Source organism: Lipotes vexillifer, unplaced genomic scaffold, assembly GCF_000442215.2.
Source record: "Lipotes vexillifer unplaced genomic scaffold, Lipotes_vexillifer_v1.1 scaffold1139, whole genome shotgun sequence".
Lineage (NCBI taxonomy): Eukaryota > Metazoa > Chordata > Mammalia > Artiodactyla > Lipotidae > Lipotes > Lipotes vexillifer.
In genome coordinates this window covers 952827-970228 of record NW_006798273.1, presented here as the reverse complement: position 1 = coordinate 970228, position 17402 = coordinate 952827, and the positions used below count along the sequence as shown (strand labels likewise).

Genomic DNA, 17402 nt, shown 5'->3' with positions numbered 1-17402 from the left:
TGGGGTGATGACAGTCCCTACCAAATAAAGATGTTGTTTAGGAGACACTACAGCCAGGCGTGAAGTGGGTTTAGCACAACGCCTGGCACTCAGGCAGGGGGCCAAGAAATGGGAAGACACCGTCCCAAAGTCTGCTGTCCCTGGCCGCTCCCTGTCGCCTGCAGAGACCTGGCAGAGTCTGTTCTCCCTCTGGAAGCATCTACAGGCACTGGATCTGTACCCCACAGCTCTGCTCCTTCCTGAGATGGGGAATATCCCAGGCTTCCATGCTAGGATATCTGCCAGGCCCGGAGGCTCAGCACAATCCCACAGAAGAGTGCACATCTGAAGGCCCACTGGGCACCGAAAAACCAACAGGTACAAAGAAGAAGAGGAGGAACAGGGACCTGTGGATTCCTCGCCTTCTGTGGTAGCTCATGAGGTACCGCTGTCAACTCCTTTATTAATGGACACCAAGTGTTCCCAGCTTGCAGTGGCCAAGAAGATGGCCAAGGAAAACCAGGCCAAAACTATTCATGGGTTAAGATCCCTAAACACACGAACAGGCATAATGTAAAGGTGAAGGCGACGTGCTTTATAAAAGACAAAACCTGGCTTGGATAATTTCTCAGAAAAGGTTAATATATGTGTAAACAAAGGAGAACTGCACCAAGAATTTATTCTTATTTTTGACATGGCTTTGACAAGGATGCACGCCAGAGTGGACTGAATGATCATGAGATCATTCCTTATGACGGCTTAAGTAAAGCAAAGGTTAAAAAACATAAACGAGACAGCGTCACTTTAAACTGGAGTCAACGGTTGAGGCACACTCAGCTATGCCACTCCCAGCTGTGTGGCCCTGGAGAGATCACTTCACCTCTCTGAGACACCAGTTTCCTGGACCTTTGGAATGAGGACATGGGATCAGATGGCCCCTCCCCTCATGGCATGAATTTTAAGAGCCTCCCTAGGAATGATCTGAAATGGAGAAGCATCGTGAACTCTCTCCCAGTTTGGAAATGACACCAAGCCCTTGAAACACTGACCATCAGGGGATCAACTGCCAAGGTCTGGGTGAAGCGGTGGAAAGGTGGCAGCTGTTCCTCAAAAAAAGGCAAGTGCAGGGGAACGCGCTAAGGGAAAAACCATGCAGACTCAACTCGAGCTTGATGGGCTTTCTGTCATCAGCTACACGCCACAGAAAAAGCTGCATGTCACACGGCCTCCATCGTGTGGATAACTTGGCTCGTAATGAGCCAACGCAGAGAAAGCTATCATCAAGGTGAAATCTAGAAACAAACCAGAAGCCCCCAACCTGTTCTCTACAAAATCATCCTAAAGCTTCAAAGACTCAAGAGAAATGCAAAACAGCAAAAGAACTCTCAGAGAAAGACAAGATTAGGCCACAAGGATAAGGCTTTTCAGCCGCAACCTGCATAAGTGGTATATATGATCCAAGTTCTCCAAAGGAAAACTTGACCTTTTCACCAAATCCCAGAGCCTGAATCCGTAAAAAGGCAACGTGAAGATATCTAACAGGACGGGCTTCTGATACATGGGGCAGTAAACATCTGGAATGAATTACAGCCAGGGAGTGGCACAGGGAGAAAGCGTTCAAGAATGGTTTAAAAGGCCTTGCGGGTAATGAACTCCGCTGTTACTAAGAGCTGTTTGGAATCCATTGACCATTTTCCCTGTAAAAGCCAGGCAGTGCCATCCTGACCCCCACACCACACAGCCTTTACCTTCATTACTACAGACAGGGTGGGCAGGATGAGCTACAGGCCTCCCCTGGGTCCCAGTAAAGACCATGGTCCCTTTCCCCTTTCCTCTGCCTCCCTGGCTGAGAGGCAGGATGACGAACAAAGCAAACTTACCTCATTCGGGCACACTTGTGAGGGTTCCAAGAGCCAAATTCCTATTGTTTTACTGAGGGTGGCAATGGAACTGACTTCTGGTTATTGAAAATACCGTAGACTCCCTTTGTCTCTAACAACAATCAAATTACTGTACAACTCAAAAACATCTTTTAAACTCTAGCCATATTTAAAAGTTCCTTTTTCTCCATCAGTCAGGCTGTCCCAAAGAAACCTTCCTGTATCCCAGAGGCTCCTCAGAAGGAGACAGCTAATTGTGATGCCTAGCACCCTTATCTTCTCTCCATATACGGCGCCCTTCGCCCGGCAGAAGCCTAAAATAGCAGTCCAGATTAGCATGGCGTTGAAGAGTGGGTGCTTGGCTGAATAACATCAGAATTAATGAGGGGCTGGACCCCAAACAGAGCCACCTGGTGGGCATTGAACACCAGGCAGGAATGGGGCTGTTTCCTTCAACCAAGTGCCTGCCCCAGGCTACCTCAGCTCCAGCCGGCACCCTACCGAGGAGGCCCTGTCGTCCAAAAAGAAGAGGGCCGGCGCGCAGCGCCCTCACCTTTCAGCAGGTCCGGGTGCACGGAGCCCAGCACGTCGGAGACCCCCAGCTCCTGGCGGGAACAGGTGCCACCGTGGATGTGCAGCCAGGCAGGCTCGGCGAGGGCAGTGCACAGCGCGGTGATGGACAGGGCACCCGGCAGGGCCGAGGCCAGGCTACGCTCCGGCTGCTTGGGCAGAGCGCTGCCTCCCGGGTTCCTCCGCCGGCGCCCGCCAGGCAGCCCTGCGCCTCCGGGGGCGTACATGCCCGGGGCCGCCCGCCGTCGCTCCGCGGTCGCTGCTGGTCGCCGCCGACCTCCGCCGAGCACACAGAGCCTGCCTGTCCGGGGGGAAGAGAGCAACGCACTGGGCTCGCAGAGGTGAGGCTGGCGCAACGCTGTCAGGGCCGACACCGGAGGATGGGGGTGGGACCGAGGGCAGAGCAGAGACAGGAGAGCTGCAGAGGTTCGGGGGGCGGGGACAGGGTCCCTGGAGTGGGGCTGCGGAGGTGCAGGATGATGACCCGGAGAGGGCTGGGGGCCCGCTGGATCTCGGCAGAGCAGAGTGGGGAGGGGGACTGGGGCGGAGTTATCTGTTACTGGTGGAAGAGAGACACGGCCTAGGAGTCTTGGCCAGAGGGTGCCGAGGGGCGGAGGACCAGGCTGGGCCGCAGGGATCGAGGACCCAGGACCTGGGAACAGCGATCTGGGGTGCGACCTGTGTCCAGAGAGGACCCACCCCTCACCGACTCCTGATCCTCACCGGTCAGCAGGCCTCCGTGCCGGGATGGCGTCTCTCCGTCCCGTCACGGGCTCCTCAGCTGCCACGGTCCGAGCGATCCCAGGCCACAAACCCGCAACGCCCGAACCAACCCGGGCCCGATCCACTTCCGGCTTCCTCCACCTCTGCCCCCGCCTCCTCCGGCTCCCCGCCCCGTCCCCCGCGCGCGACACAGCCCGGGCGCGCCGCCGGCTCCCTGCGCAAGGCCTCACGGGACTTGTAGTTTCAGGCAGTCCCGCGATGCTTTTCGATGGGGGTGGGGGGCTGTGGGGGAGGGGGGAGTGAAAGGCCGACTACAACTCCCAGAGGGCAGCACGGCAGAAGCCGCGGGTGCTTTAGTTCCAAGGAGGACCCCGGCCCTCAGGAGGAAGAGGATTTGCCTGGTGGGAACCGCAGTCGGCGCGGCTGGCTCTGCTCACCTCTGCCTCCTCCTGAGCCGGGCAGCCATGAAGGACTCGCTGGTGCTGCTTGGCCGTATCCTGGCGCACCCGGACTCCCGCTGCTGGTTCCTGGCCTGGAACCCCGCGGGAACCCTGCTGGCCTCTTGCGGGGGCGACCGGAGTGTCCGCATCTGGGGCAGGGAGGGTAAGGCCCGGCTGCGCGACCGCTGCCGCCGAGGGGTCTACGTGCGCTTGGTGTGGGTGCCCAGGCTCGGGGAGTGCGCAGCCTGCGGGGCAGGCATACCCTGGACGGGGGTCGCAGGCCAAGGCAGAGGGTGGAGGGGCCTCCTTAGCCACTCTGAGAAAGATTTTTCTGGCAAAGGAGTCGACAAATACTAGAAGCTAAAATGTCAGTAGGCTGAGGCTGTTGAGGGAATTGTGATAGCTGCTGAGGTAGGAAAATGCAGAGAGAAGGAAAATAGCCTGCAGAGTAATTTGCTATAGATGATTAAGTTTAAATTTTATCCCAAGGGCGTTTGGGTGCTATTGACAGTTTTAAGTTGGGAGGGTGACTCGATTTGACTTAAGAAGGATGCCTCCACAGGAAGTGGAGTCAATTAATAAACTGACTTTCTGAAAGCATGTTATTAAATACGCCCACTGAGCTTTGCCCCCCAGCTTGGCTCCAATACTGGTCCCCATTACCCAATGGCACTGATAGTGCTTCAGCACCTTCTCGCGCACCCAGCTCCAGAGCCTGGCCTGTCCTCTGCTTTTAGGTGACAGCTGGGTCTGCAAATCTGTCCTTTGTGAAGGCCACCAGCGCACCGTGCGGAAGGTGGCCTGGTCTCCCTGTGGGAATCACCTGGCCTCTGCCAGCTTTGATGCTACCACTTGCATTTGGAAGAAGAAGGATGGTGACTTTGAGGTAACCGGGCTGGACGGGACCAGGATTGTTGCCTGTTCCCCGCCCCCAGCCAGGGCTGGTGGAGGAGCATGAGCCAGCCTGGGCCAGTGGGGCTGTGCCCGTGAGAAGCACCGCAGGGGTCTTAGCTGCCGCTGATTCTTGTCCCTCTTCCCGGTTCACAGTGTGTAACCGCTCTGGAGGGCCATGAAAATGAGGTCAAGTCAGTAGCCTGGGCCCCATCTGGCAACCTCCTTGCCACCTGCAGCCGAGATAAGAGTGTGTGGGTCTGGGAAGGTGAGTCCAGGTCCCTCCAGTTGCAGTTGGGAACCTGCCACCAGGTCTCCCCCTGTGTCCCTGACAGGGTCGGTCAGCTCAAGGGCTCCTTTCTTTTCTCTTGCACAGTTGATGAAGAAGACGAGTATGAATGTGTTAGTGTCCTCAACTCTCACACACAGGATGTCAAGCATGTGGTTTGGCACCCGAGCCAGGAGGTAAGAGTCAGATATCTTGGTGGGAAGGAATTCTGACGTGGAGGGTTGTATCCAGCCTTCTTCGGCTCTTCTGCCTCAACCTGGCTTCTCCAGGGATCTCTGTCTGTGACCCAGAGACATCAATCCCTTTATAAAAGCCGATCCCTGGGACTCTCCTGTCCTGGGAGGGAGAAGTGTTGGAACCACAGCCACTTCTTGGGCCCTACAGACACGTGCTGTGTTTTCCCTGGCCTCTCCCACAGCTGTTAGCCTCTGCCAGCTATGACGACACAGTGAAGCTCTACCGGGAGGAAGAGGATGACTGGGTATGCTGTGCCACCCTCGAAGGCCATGAATCCACCGTGTGGAGCTTAGCCTTTGACCCCAGTGGCCAGCGCCTGGCCTCTTGCAGTGATGACCGTACCGTGCGCATCTGGCACCAGTATCTACCGGGCAATGAGCAAGGTGAGGGCCCAGCCCGGGAGCTAATGAAGACCCATCTCTCACGAGGCTTAGTCTACTGAGGGGCTGAGACACATAGATGAGTCACAGGAAACTGGGGTAGAGAGGCAGGTGTGCCACCAGAGGGCTCCAGGTAGATTGCTGAAAGAGTCAGGGGAGCGTCTGAGGAAGGGGGACCGTTTCATCTGGGCTTGAAAGAGGGTGTAGGATTTTAACACAAGAAGAGAATTCTAGGTGCAAAAAAACACGAGCAAAGGCATTGAAGGTAAAGACAGCCTAGACTTATGCCAGGAACAGTGACTCGTGTCAATGGAGCATAAGCATAAAGGGTTTGGAGAGAAAGGAGGTGGGTTGGGCTGCCTGGTGGGCAGCCTTAAAAGGCAGGCTAACCCGTCAGACGTAGTCGGCAGCAAAAGGGTTTTGAGGAACAGGACATAATCCTTCTCAGAATTCTGCTGTAAAACTGCTAGTCTCGCTGCAGTGTGTAAGGCAGATCAGTGAGGACAGAGAGCAATGAAGATGAGGCCTCATGACTGAGGGTGGGGTGGGGTGCAGCAAATTAGGGTCTCCTCTGGGGCGGGTTAGATACTCTCCTGAGATGCCCAGGACACGGACATGCCTGAGGCTCAAGAGAAGTCTGTCATGCAGGGGTGGCGTGCAGCGGCTCTGACCCTAGCTGGAAATGTATCTGCACCTTGTCAGGCTTCCACTCCAGGACCATTTACGATGTCGCTTGGTAAGACCTCCCCACCGCCTCCACCCTGCCACCCCAACCATTGGAGAGATTTTAGAGAAGTCAAAAGCCTGTGCTGCTCCCTTTCACCTTTGGGAATACATGGGGATAGAGAGCAGCCACCTTCAGGTCTTCAGATCAGGCCAGACTGTCTCCATGCTGGCTCAGAGCTGGCCGGTCTGGGGTACCCAGGAGTGGGGACAGGCTTAGACCCAGGCCTGCACCTGTGTTAAGATTCCAGGCTATGAAGGCAGCTCCAGCCTTTGGGGGTCACACAGCATCATACCATCCAGAAATATTTATTCTTGAAACTGTGGATTCACGGCTGGAGAATCCAGCCGTGAATCCACAGGGCTGTTTCTACCCTTATGGAGTCTAGAAAAATGACACCATTCATATAGGAGAGTCGATCAGAGGGCAGTTCTGGCCCTGAGAATCTATCCCTACGAAATAATCCTAAATAATGAAAAACCTGATGTGCATCTAAGTTTTATTTATATTGGCAAACATTTGGGAGTAGCAAATATGGACTCAAGTAAAAGTATGATAGAATTTAGAGGCCTATTGTATCACTTTTTAAAAAATGGTCAAAGAATACTTTATGATAGGGAAACTGCTTATTCCAAGTGAGAAAATTGCAATTCAGAGTTATATGTAGTCTTTTAGGTTAATTGTATTGGAGGAAAACCTAGATGGCAGCACTTGAAGCTTGGGGTGATGTTTGTGGCTACATATTTGTTAGGGAGGCTCTTCGATAAGACACTTATAGCTGAAGCCTGAAGTTTGGGATGGGAGCAGGCCAGGGGGACTATAGAACCAATCCCTCCTACCTGATTTGCCAGGTTGGGGAGGGAGGAGCCACCTGCGTACTCAGTGATGCACATGTTCGTCCCAGGTGTCAGCTGACAGGGGCCCTGGCTACTGCCTGTGGGGATGATGCCATCCGAGTATTTGAGGAGGATCCCGGCTCAGATCTGCAGCAGCCCACCTTCTCCGTGACGGCCCACGTGCCTCAGGCCCATTCCCAGGATGTCAACTGTGTGGCCTGGAATCCCAAGGAGCGGGGGCTCCTGGCCTCCTGCAGTGATGATGGAGAGTTGGCCTTCTGGAAATATCAGCCGTCTGAAGGCCTCTGAGCCACCTTGACTTTGGACAGAATCATGGTTCCCCAGAAAATGTCATAAGACTTTCCCAGCCCCTGAGAGGACCCAGAGGAGCATCCCTGACCTTCCTTTAACTTGGCCCTCTTCCATGCAGACTTGGGTAGAAGTGCAGGCCACAGAACCACTCACTCCTTCCCCTCCTTTGACACGGAGTCCTTGGTAAAGAGCTATAGAACATCAGTCTATTGTACTTAAGCCAGATTTTGCTTGCTTTAGGGCACAGTGTTAAATTTGGGGGGGGGTGGTGGTGAGTATACTATTTATAATCACATATCTATATGTAGGAGGGATATATTTCAGCCCTTTCTGAAACTATAAGCTTTCTAGAAATAATCCGTCTGAGTCCCAAGTCCTGTTTTATAAGGACATTCACAATCTAAAAGAATTCCATGGTGAGTACTTTTCTGAAGTAGGTCTTGCCTTCTCGATTTCTGGGCAAACCCTTGCATTTAAGACATTCAGTCAATACTGAAGGAAATTTTTTTTTTTTTTGGCTGTGTTGGGTCTTCGTTGCTGCGGGTGGGCTTTCTCTAGTTGCGGCGAGCGGGGGGTTACTCTTTGTTGCGGTGAGCAGATTTCTTATTGCAGTGGCTTCTCTTGTTGGGGAGCACGGGTTCTAGGCACGCGGGCTTCAGTTGTGGCATGCGGGCTCTAATACGCAGGCTCAGTAGTTGTGGCGCACGGGCTTAGTTGCTCCATGGCATGTGGGATCTTCCCGGACCAGGGCTCGAACCCGTGTCCGCTGCACTGGCTGGCGAATTCTTAATCACTGTGCCACCAGGGAAGGTCTGAAGGAAATTTTTTGAGGTAGGTTGGTTTAGAGTGAGAAACACCTCTGCTTTCCCTTCGAAACCCTTAACGTTAACCTTCTGTGGTACGTGCTGTGATGACAGCCGGCAAGTGCTGAGAAATAAATGGGGAGGACATGACCCCTAGAAGGGAGTTATTGGTGGCCACAGGGCATGCATTCTCAGTGGGGATGAAAATTGGGTCCTGGGTGAGGGGCAACAAAAAATCTTAGAGACAGTAATTTGTGGCCCTCCAAAGGACCACAGTACGTAAATATGCTGTGGTCTGTCGTATTAGATTTTCATAGTGGGGGTGAGTAGTAAAAAGATGCCGATTAAGGCCCCTTAAGGCAATGATGATGAAAAAATGGTAGAGAAACACCGGCACAGGTAGTCAGTGCTTTAGTCTCACGTTATCCTCTGACAGGCACTTCCAAGTGGGTTTTGACTTGAGGCCTGTCTTCAAGCCCACAGCCTTCACTTGATTTTTTTACACCACAGAAATCATGACCTTAGTTTTTTTGTTGTTTTTTTTTGTTTTTTTGCGTTACGCGGGCTTCTCACTGTTGTGGCCTCTCCCGTTGCAGAGCACAGGCTCCGGATGCGCAGGCCCAGCGGCTATGGCTCACGGGCCCAGCCACTCCGCGGCATGTGGGATCTTCCCAGACCGGGGCACGAACCCGTGTGTCCCCTGCATTGGCAGGCGGACTCTCAACCACTGCACCACCAGGGAAGCCCATGACCTTAGATTTTGAAAAGACAGCTGGGGCAGTACCTAGAGCAGTGGTTCTCAAGATGTGGTCTGCCAGTCACTGGAAATCCCTAGATATTTTCAGCAATTGGCGCCTGGGCAGGAAGCAAGGCAATGGCACCAAATACTACAGTCGTGTCTCCATGCCTTTGCTCTCACAGTGAAAAAATTGCCAACTTCCCTGAGAAATGTCCTCAGCAGAATAAGAGATAAATTGTATTAAATCTTGACCCTTGAGCATACAGCTCATGTTCTGCAATGACGGGAAGTGAGCACTCCTGCTGCGCACTGAGGTGTGGCTGTCTTGAGGAAAAGCAGTTGTGCAACACAACCGTGTTGTTCATGGCATAACCATTTCTACTTGAAAGAATGAGCAAATTAAGGTATTTAGACTTGGCTATTTGGGAGACATTTTCCGGAAAACGAACGGAATGAGCCTTTCACTTCAAGGGAAACTGATAGTGTTGCCAATGATAAAAGCTTTCAAGCAAAAATTAGAATCTTTGAAAACTTGTATTGCCGCCATGAGCTTGACATGTTCTCAGTGCTTAGACTTTTCTGAGGGGACTGGTGGTGATATGAACAAACGTGATCTGTACGATGAGATGTATTGACATTTGGAAGATTTGCATAATTCAGTGAATGAGCATTTTCCAAATGCCTAATGCATGATGCTATAAAATCACTCATGGGTAAGACTCATTAAAAGTGTAAGGCCAGTGGGTTTTAATGTAAGAGTATAAAAAGCTCATTGATAAGGTTTCAGATCCACGTTGCCTTTAAGAAACTGCCACCTGTGGAGTGGTGACATAGCATCACATAGACTCAATTACCTGAGAAGCCTATTTAAAAGCTCCTTTTTCCAACTTCATATCTGTGTGAAGTCAGCTTTACGTCAGCACAACACACAACAGGCTGTGGAAGCCGCTGTGAGAATCCAGCTGCCTTCTATTAGGCCAGACGCGAGAGATCTGCAGAAATGTAAAACGCCACTCTTCTCCCTGGATTTGCTTTGGAAGTTGTTTTTCATAAAAAGTTAACATAAGTTACTGTTGTTTTAAAATGCATTTACTATAGTAAATAAACATCAATGGCTCTAACCCAGATAATAAAGGCTGTTTGGGGCTCTTAATTTTTTGTAGTGTAAAGGGGTCCTAAGACTAAATTTGAAAACTGCTAACTGAGGGAAATTACCCTTCAGAATCATTTTCCAATTTTATGCACATTTATTCCTAAAAAAACACTAGAAGGCAAGAATTTGAGGAAAAAATGTGTAGATCTGGATCTTAAAATCGGTTGAAGCACCCAGTTGGAGCTGCCTCATTATGGGAGGGGACACTGCTGGTCTTGAGAAAGCTCTAACCTGTTGATCTCTCCAGCAAAGTTCAGAGTTAGTTCCTGCAGTAGGGCAGATACAGAGGAAGGGACCAAGGGCACAAGCCTGACTGAAGAGAAGCTACCAACTGTTCCCTCTGCGCTGACTGAAATGGTGCAGGTGGCAGCCCAACTGAAGAGCAGCCTCATCCTCTAGAAGTGCTCACTGTGAGCAAGTTCACTGGCTGAAAAAAATAATCCTTAGGTTGGAGAAAGGAAATTTTTTTTTTTTTGGCTGCATTGGGTCTTCGTTGCTGTGCGCAGGATTTCTCTAGTTGCGGCGACTGGGGGCTACGCTCAGTTGTGGCGCGCGGGCTTCTCATCGCGGTGGCTTCTCGTTGCGGAGCACAGGCTCTAGGTGCGTGGGCTTCAGTAGTTGTGGCTCGTGAGCTGTAGAGCGCAGTCTCAGTAGTTGTGGCACATGAGCTCAGTAGTTGTGGCTTGCAGGCTCTAGAGCACAGGCTCAGTAGTTGTGGCACATGGGCTCAGTTGCTCCGCGGCATGTGGTATCTTCCCGGACCAGGGCTCGAACCCGTGTCCCCTGCACCAGCAGGCGGATTCTTAACCAATGCACCACCAGGGAAGCCCGAGAAAGGAAACTTTTAATCTGGAATCACTGCAAAGACAAATGGTTTCTCAAGTCATTTTATTAGAATGTGTGACTCAAAAGGAACTGCAAAGAACATGCCTAAAAATGGTGTACACAGTTTATGCTTGACATCTGCAGACACTAGATCCGAAGTTTGGATGGCAAGGGAGCCGGAGGGGAAAGTAGTGGGGTGGGCTGGGACCACGGCGGCACTGGCTGGCCAGACCTCACGCAGACAGACCGGGTCTCCAAGACTGAGGTCCCATGACAGCGTACATGTACCAGACTCAGGTTCAACTCTTCTCTCTGTGCAAAAGCAAAGGCCTCTGGACTCAGTCTGAGTCACTGTCTGTCTCAGCTTCTTTCACATCCACGCTGAACTTGTACTCCTGGTCACATCCCATGTAAGCGTCGCTCATGAAGTACAGAGTGTAGTTGTGGGCGCCAGTGGCCGGGGCCACGAAGTCGAGCTTCACCTGGAGAGAGCAGGCAGAACTCAGGGTCAGCTCAGACACAGGAAGAGTTCTCACCCTGCCCCATCTCACAGCACACGAGGGCCAGCGGACACACTCACCTTGGCCTTCTGCTGCAGGGTCAGCCTCTTGATGGAAATGAGGCTATTTGACTTGGCATCTCCGATCACCACCCACCAGCCCTCTTCACGTTTCTGTAGTGACCAAAAGCCAACAATGTCAGCACATAAAATTTGATGATCATGACACCGAGAGAAAAGTTACAAAAGAAAGAAACCAGAAAGAAAGCTTTCTAAAACTTCTTCCCAAACTACAACTGGATACACCTAAGATTTTAAACTGTCTGAGGTGTCTCCCATGAAGCTTTAAGTAGGCAGATGAACTCATTTGTTGGTTCTGCCTCACTTCCTTGTCCCAAAGTACCTTCTCCCATTTAGTATCTGACACTAAATCCAAGATTCCACTATTAGACATCTAGTCTTTGGGGCCTCGCAGCTTTGAGTTCCTCAGAGACCCTTTTAAATAAAAGGCATATATGCCAGAGGAGAAAAACACGTTAACATGGAGGTGAGCCTGCCAGCAGAGAGGATCCAAAGTAGGCCTTGAGTCTACCAAGAATCCCCCGCTGCTGGCCGCTCCACTGTCAGAAAACCCAAGCATTCCACTTTAAAGCGCTCTTTCCTCAGAGCCTATTAAACGAATAGTTTGTAAATTTAAACATTACAGTGTATCTGGTTTCTCCTTTCAGCCTTCAATTATTCTCCCACATAAGGGATCAGATTTCCTTTTTGGTGGTAGAGAACCAAGCACTGGAAGCAGAGTAAGTAGCTGTGAGAAACAAGAGCGAGGAAACACCAACTAGAAAAGCCCAACTGTCCTGGAGACCATTTTTTTTTTTTTTTTGGCCGAGTGACACGTGGGATCTTAGTTCCCCAAGCAGGGATGGAACCCGTGCCTGCCCCCTGCATTGGTAGCAGAGAGTCTTAACCACTGGGCCGCCAGGGAAGTCCCCCTGGAGCCATTTAAAGATAAATGCTTCTTCCCAGCCACGGACGTCAACACCACCGCGTGACTGGGGCGTTCAATAACGACCAGTCACCTAAATTGCCTTAAAGCAAAAAACCACCAAAAACTCCCACAGAAAACACCCATGACCCCAAGATTAATCCTCAGGCCTGTGGCTTCGTTATTACTCTAAATTTCCTCCCTCAGTGACTATGCACCCTTGTAGCCCAGCCTCTAGCCAGTCAGTCGGTAGGGCCTCAAGTGGACCCCTGGGAAGCCGTGCCCAGGATGCACCTGTGGGAAGAGAGGCGCGATCACGGGGCCTGTGACTTCCTCCTCTCGCTCCAGCTGCACCAGCACCACAACCGGCCCGCCACTGTGGAGAGAAACGCAGGTCACACGTCACAGCTGTGCCCAGCAAGGACCCGGAGTAGGGCACCTGGCCCTCTCTGGCTCACCTGCGGATGCTGTCCTTGTCCACCACCTCGTAGGACAGCTCGATGTTGGGGTAGCGGTTACAGAAGCGGGCCACATCTGCGATCTGACTATCGGACAGCTGAAGCAACGCGTTGCGCTCTTCATCCTCCATCTCCATGATGTCAAAAACACTCTCCACCCCCTGCAGCGGGTGTCAGAGGTCAGGGAAGAAGAGAGAATGCAGACTAGCAGCAGAGGAAAGTGGCTCCAAAGAGCGGCTACTTTTACTTCCTATGCCATCAGATCATCTAAAGAAGACATGGCTTCAGAAAGAACATGGCCCACAACCGTCAGGCTCTCTAGCAGCTCCACGGCTAGCACCTCCAGAGAAGCCAGAATGAGAAGGCTCCCCTCCACAACCGCCCCCAGTGCAAGACGCTCGGCTCCCAGCCTCGGCCACCCGACACTCCAGGTCCAGGCCCAGCTCACCTTGTCCGTGCAACGTTTGATGTGCTCTGAGGTGAAGTGTGGCAGCTGTTTCAGGTATGAGTCCTTGGACCACATAGCTTGGGTGACCATCTGGGCCAGCTCCATGGCTGCCAGAGCTGGGCTGAGCCACCCGTTGCTGGAGAGGACATCCACACAGGCCTGGATGAGCCGGATGGCCTGAACAGGGACAGGAGAGCAAGAGCAGGCAGGGTTGGAACTGCTGCTTCACAGGCCACACGGGCTCCCCCCGCCCGCCTCGATACCTTGCTGAGGATCTCCTCTGTATCCGACTGCAGCTCAGCACTCAGCTGCATGCGGGACAGGTGAGCCTGCAGAAGCAGGTTGGTCTTGACGTGCGGGTCATTGAACTTAGGGTTATTCAACTTGTGGGGGACCTTCTGGGCCAACTGGGAAGTGGAAGAAAAAGAGCCGATGATGAAGAGGTGACCCTGCCTGAGATCCACTCTCAGGCACCACCTGTCCCAGGCTCACAACCCTTCAAAACTCAGAGGGGTGGCTGGGTGCCTGAGGGTGGCTGGGCTGAGACGTGTGGAGGTGCGTTAGGGAGGTCGGGGCAGGAGGGGTCGGTGTCTTCCTGTGGTGACGGGGCATCGCACGCTCTGGGCACGTGGGCCAAGTTTCAGCTCCGAGGATGTTCTCCTGAAGCTGAGGTGCCCTCACCTGCCGTAGGAGGTTGTCTTCATGGTGCCGGATGGGAATGTTCTCATACTCGGCCGCATTGGAGATGATCTCAATAAGCCCTCGCACCTTGGTCTTGGCATTCAGGGACATGCTGAAGAGCTCTGAGAGAGGTAGGGAAGATTTGAGAGGAGTCAAAGCAGGCAGAAAAGGAGCAGAGAGGAGAGAGTTAATTCCTGGGCTACCCCAGCTCCACCCTGCGATGCGTGCCTCTGACAAACACCGGATGGGGCACTGGAAGCAGCATCATCTCTCATCCCCCATGGGCTGCAGACCCTGCCTGAGATCCCTCTAGCTCAGGCTCTGCACAGACGCAGTCCCTGCTGGCCCTCACCAATGGTGGTGTAGTTGATGTAATAGTAGGCAGCGATCATGCCCAGGTTCAGAGGCGCCACATCCATCTCGTCCTCAATGCTGATGCACTTGGACTGCTCCAGGTCACTCAGGGTCTGTTCCACGAGCTCCGACAAGTGGTCAGACAGGTGACGATGGGAGATGCCTGTGAAGGTGAGAGCTAAGTGGGGAGTCACAGGGAGATGGCGAGCAAGGGCTGTGAAAACCGCAAAAGGATAAGGTATGCTCCAAAGCCACTGACCCTGCAGGTTGTAATAATTGGGGTTCTGTGTCATGCGGCGGTACAGAAAGGTCCAGGTGAGGTAGTCCACGGCATCCTGCTTGTTCTCAATGGTCTTGGTGACAATCTCAGCATTAAAGTGGTCATGCATACAGTGGTCCAGGTGAGACTCTACTGGCAAAGGCTCATATAAGAACTTTTTGAAGAAATCCTGTGGGAAAGAAGATAATAAAGAGTCAATGACAATATGGTCACAGATATAGATCAAGGGGAAAAAAAAAAGGCCAAGGGAAAATGCGGCCCCTGTGTGACAGACAGACACAGCTAATCAAAATGGAAGAAACCAGTTGCACAGACAAGGTGAGCTGGGTCTGGACCTGCAGAGTTGGGTGTGTATGCCTGTTCCCACTGGCATCACTGGTTATTTCTACAGCAGAGACAGGGGGTACCCCAAGTCCCACATGCTGAGCAGAGCATGAGGGAAGATGGAACCAGCCAGAGGGAGAAGATGTCAACACACAGAGTCAACAGCAGTAGCAAAAACCAAAGGCTACAAAATTCTATGCAGCCAAGAGGCTCGTTACAAAAGCAACATGGAAGATAAAGGAGGCAGAAGTTGACAGACAGAATGTAAAAAAAATAAGTAAACACATCTATCGAAAGAGAAACTAAAGAATCTGTTCTGAGGCCCAGGATCAAAAGACAGTGCAAGAGGCCCAGGCTGACCTTTTTGGAGCCCTGGCACATGATGACGCAGCGCCCCTCGTCATCCTGCAAAGGGCGGTTGGCGTGTCCCACCATCTGCAGCACGTCGTAGATGGGGTAATCCACGTACCTAGAGACAGGAGGGGAGAGGAGGCAAAGCTGCAGCAACAGACACTCAGGAGGCTGACTCCCTAAATGTCAAAGAATAAAGTGCAAACACGGGGAGACCTGGGCCAATCACAGCAAAACTCTGTTTACGAGTTCCCACGCTCAGGCACTAGTTTCACGCATCATCTGTACATCACTTTAGTTTTCAAATGTTAAGAGTCATTACTTTGTTGCTCAGTGTCCTTGAACCAAAGCTATTAACCCATCTGATGCCAACAGCCAAATAACTCCCCATTAAAGGATCTAATATGTAAGGCAGGCTTCCAAACTTTACAGCTATATAGTTCACGAGTAATCAAGTCACCCGACTCAAATCCAAATCTAGAAGCAGGTTCACACATTAAAAATAAGTCCATATAAATAAAACCCTGGCTGGGGTGGAATCTCGGCTAGCTGTTTATTTCCCTAACACCTTTTCTTCACAATAGTGAACTTCTGAATTTGCAGGTATTACGTTCATCTTATGAAGGAAGGTCCCGTTAACACAGAGCAAGAGCACGGCTGTACTCACGCGTGGATCTTGCCGTTGTAGTACTGGGTATCCATGATAATCACCAGGTGGGCGGCCACATTCATGCCCCAGCAGAGACTCCGAGAAGCCACCACCACCTGGATAGCCCCTGAGCAGCAGAGGGGAGGAGACTAAGCACAGGGCTCCCTGGCTGAGGCAGGACCTGCTGCCTCCTGGGCAGGTAGTGGCTTATCTTGTGCTACATTTCAGAACTCAGAGCAAAGCTTACCAGGGACAAGGTTTAATGACTAAGGGGCTAACTCAGTACTACAGGAAGTGGCTCTATGTCACTGTTGCTCTGCTGTGGGGGCTACCCTGGAGGAAATGAGGTAATCCTGGAACAGAATCCCAAGCCCAGGGAAAGCTAGGCTCACACTCCTGCCTGACAGATGGGCCTTGCTGGCTGGAAAGTGCTAAGGCTGACTCAGCCACGGGCTGGCTCAGTACATGGTAGCAAATCGAGCTCTGAAGGTGCCGCAAACCAGACAGATTCAGTGGCAAAGAGTGACAGTAATGATTCTGGCAGGAGCATCTCCACTAAAGCTCCACTAAGCGCTGTCAAAATAATGCTCTGCATGAAATGCCTGACGTCAACAAGGGACAGAGGCACATAGCCACCCAAGGGAAACAGAGGCCCAACCACTTTGCCGAGCCTGGAATCTGTAGAAAACCAGGTCTAGTGGCCAAATGTCCTGGTCTAAAAAACCAGGTTCTGAAAGAGCACAACCTTATGTGCCTGCCTACTTTCTCATCTAGAAAGTAGGGGTAATATCTGTCCCACCTTCACCACAAGGGTACTGAAATCAAATGAGATAACAGATAAAATAACCTGTAAGTATCAATATTTTGAAAATGCCCAATGTGCTGTAAAGAAATATCACCCACACCCAGAAGTTCAACACACGCCCCCGTGACACCTCTGGATCTAGTCTCACTCTGCGCCTCAAGGCTTGCTCTCTACCTGAGCTGAAGAGCTGCTCCACCAGGCGCCGCTCCATGGGGCTAAGCCCCTCGTGCAGGTAGCCCACCCCGTTTAGCAGCGTCTCCTTGAGGGTGCTGTCACTCAGCTTCTCCAGGTAGGGGATCAGGTCCTTCTCCGTGCAGTGCAGGAACCTGGGCGGCATGAGCACTAACTCAGCCCGGAGCACTTCCACCCCGCAGAGACCCTTCCAGCTGTACGTCGCCCAGCCCTGAGCCAGGCAGGGGCCACCCCACCCTTGTGAACAGAACACCCGGCAGGAGGCCAGTCTCACTTGAGCCAACCCTCACCTCCCCACAGGCCCCCAGGAGCCAGGCCCCGCCCACCTCTGCCGCTGGATGTCGGCCGCACACGTGGTGAGGATGTCGATGGCGGTGAGGCGCGTCTGCTTGCGAGACGGAACGAAGACAATGACGGGCTTCTTGGGCGAGTGCTTGGTGATGGCGTGGTACACAGGCTTGGCCATGGAGAGCAGGCGAGTCTGTGTGTGGCTAATGTTGAAGCCCTGGAGACCGAGGAGGAAGAAAGGAGGTTACAAACCCAGGGAGCCCTGAACGTCATGAGGCCACATGGGAACGGGAAGAGCAGGTCCACC

At 52.4% G+C, this 17402-nt stretch overlaps 3 protein-coding genes across 3 annotated transcripts in view; 1 reads left to right on the top strand and 2 right to left on the bottom strand.

Annotated features, from left to right (window-relative positions):
- Positions 1-3298, bottom strand: part of TMEM127 (transmembrane protein 127) — a 12112-nt gene extending 8814 nt beyond the window's left edge. Inside the window, exons 1-2 of the mRNA XM_007470191.1 lie at positions 3153-3298; positions 2413-2730 (exon numbers count right to left, since the gene is read on the bottom strand). Of these exons, the coding sequence (XP_007470253.1) occupies positions 2413-2656 (244 nt within the window). The 5' untranslated portion in view covers positions 2657-2730; positions 3153-3298. The remainder of the gene's footprint in view (positions 1-2412; positions 2731-3152) is intronic.
- A 256-nt stretch (positions 3299-3554) lies between these two features.
- On the top strand, positions 3555-7463 carry CIAO1 (cytosolic iron-sulfur assembly component 1). The gene is made up of 7 exons (XM_007470190.1): positions 3555-3755; positions 4330-4478; positions 4640-4751; positions 4860-4948; positions 5191-5392; positions 6038-6125; positions 7018-7463. Exons 1-7 carry the CDS (start codon positions 3617-3619, stop codon positions 7256-7258), a joined length of 1020 nt encoding a protein of 339 aa, XP_007470252.1. The 5' UTR covers positions 3555-3616; the 3' UTR covers positions 7259-7463.
- Positions 7464-10835: 3372 nt separating this feature from the next.
- SNRNP200 (small nuclear ribonucleoprotein U5 subunit 200) overlaps positions 10836-17402 on the bottom strand; it is a 27959-nt gene continuing 21392 nt past the window's right edge. Inside the window, exons 33-45 of the mRNA XM_007470189.1 lie at positions 17134-17312; positions 16790-16941; positions 15829-15937; positions 15171-15279; positions 14466-14655; positions 14205-14369; positions 13853-13974; positions 13435-13578; positions 13172-13348; positions 12724-12884; positions 12560-12641; positions 11362-11454; positions 10836-11263 (exon numbers count right to left, since the gene is read on the bottom strand). Coding sequence (XP_007470251.1) covers positions 11120-11263; positions 11362-11454; positions 12560-12641; positions 12724-12884; positions 13172-13348; positions 13435-13578; positions 13853-13974; positions 14205-14369; positions 14466-14655; positions 15171-15279; positions 15829-15937; positions 16790-16941; positions 17134-17312 — 1827 coding nt within the window. The 3' untranslated portion in view covers positions 10836-11119. The remainder of the gene's footprint in view (positions 11264-11361; positions 11455-12559; positions 12642-12723; positions 12885-13171; positions 13349-13434; positions 13579-13852; positions 13975-14204; positions 14370-14465; positions 14656-15170; positions 15280-15828; positions 15938-16789; positions 16942-17133; positions 17313-17402) is intronic.

Coding starts and splice junctions, on each gene's coding strand:
- CIAO1 (XM_007470190.1), top strand. CDS start 3,617: ATGAAGGACTCGCTGGTGCTGCTTGGCCGTATCCTGGCGCACCCGGAC. Junction 4,949..5,190: donor TTTGGCACCCGAGCCAGGAG/GTAAGAGTCAGA, acceptor CCTCTCCCACAG/CTGTTAGCCTCTGCCAGCTA. Junction 6,126..7,017: donor ACCATTTACGATGTCGCTTG/GTAAGACCTCCC, acceptor TGTTCGTCCCAG/GTGTCAGCTGACAGGGGCCC.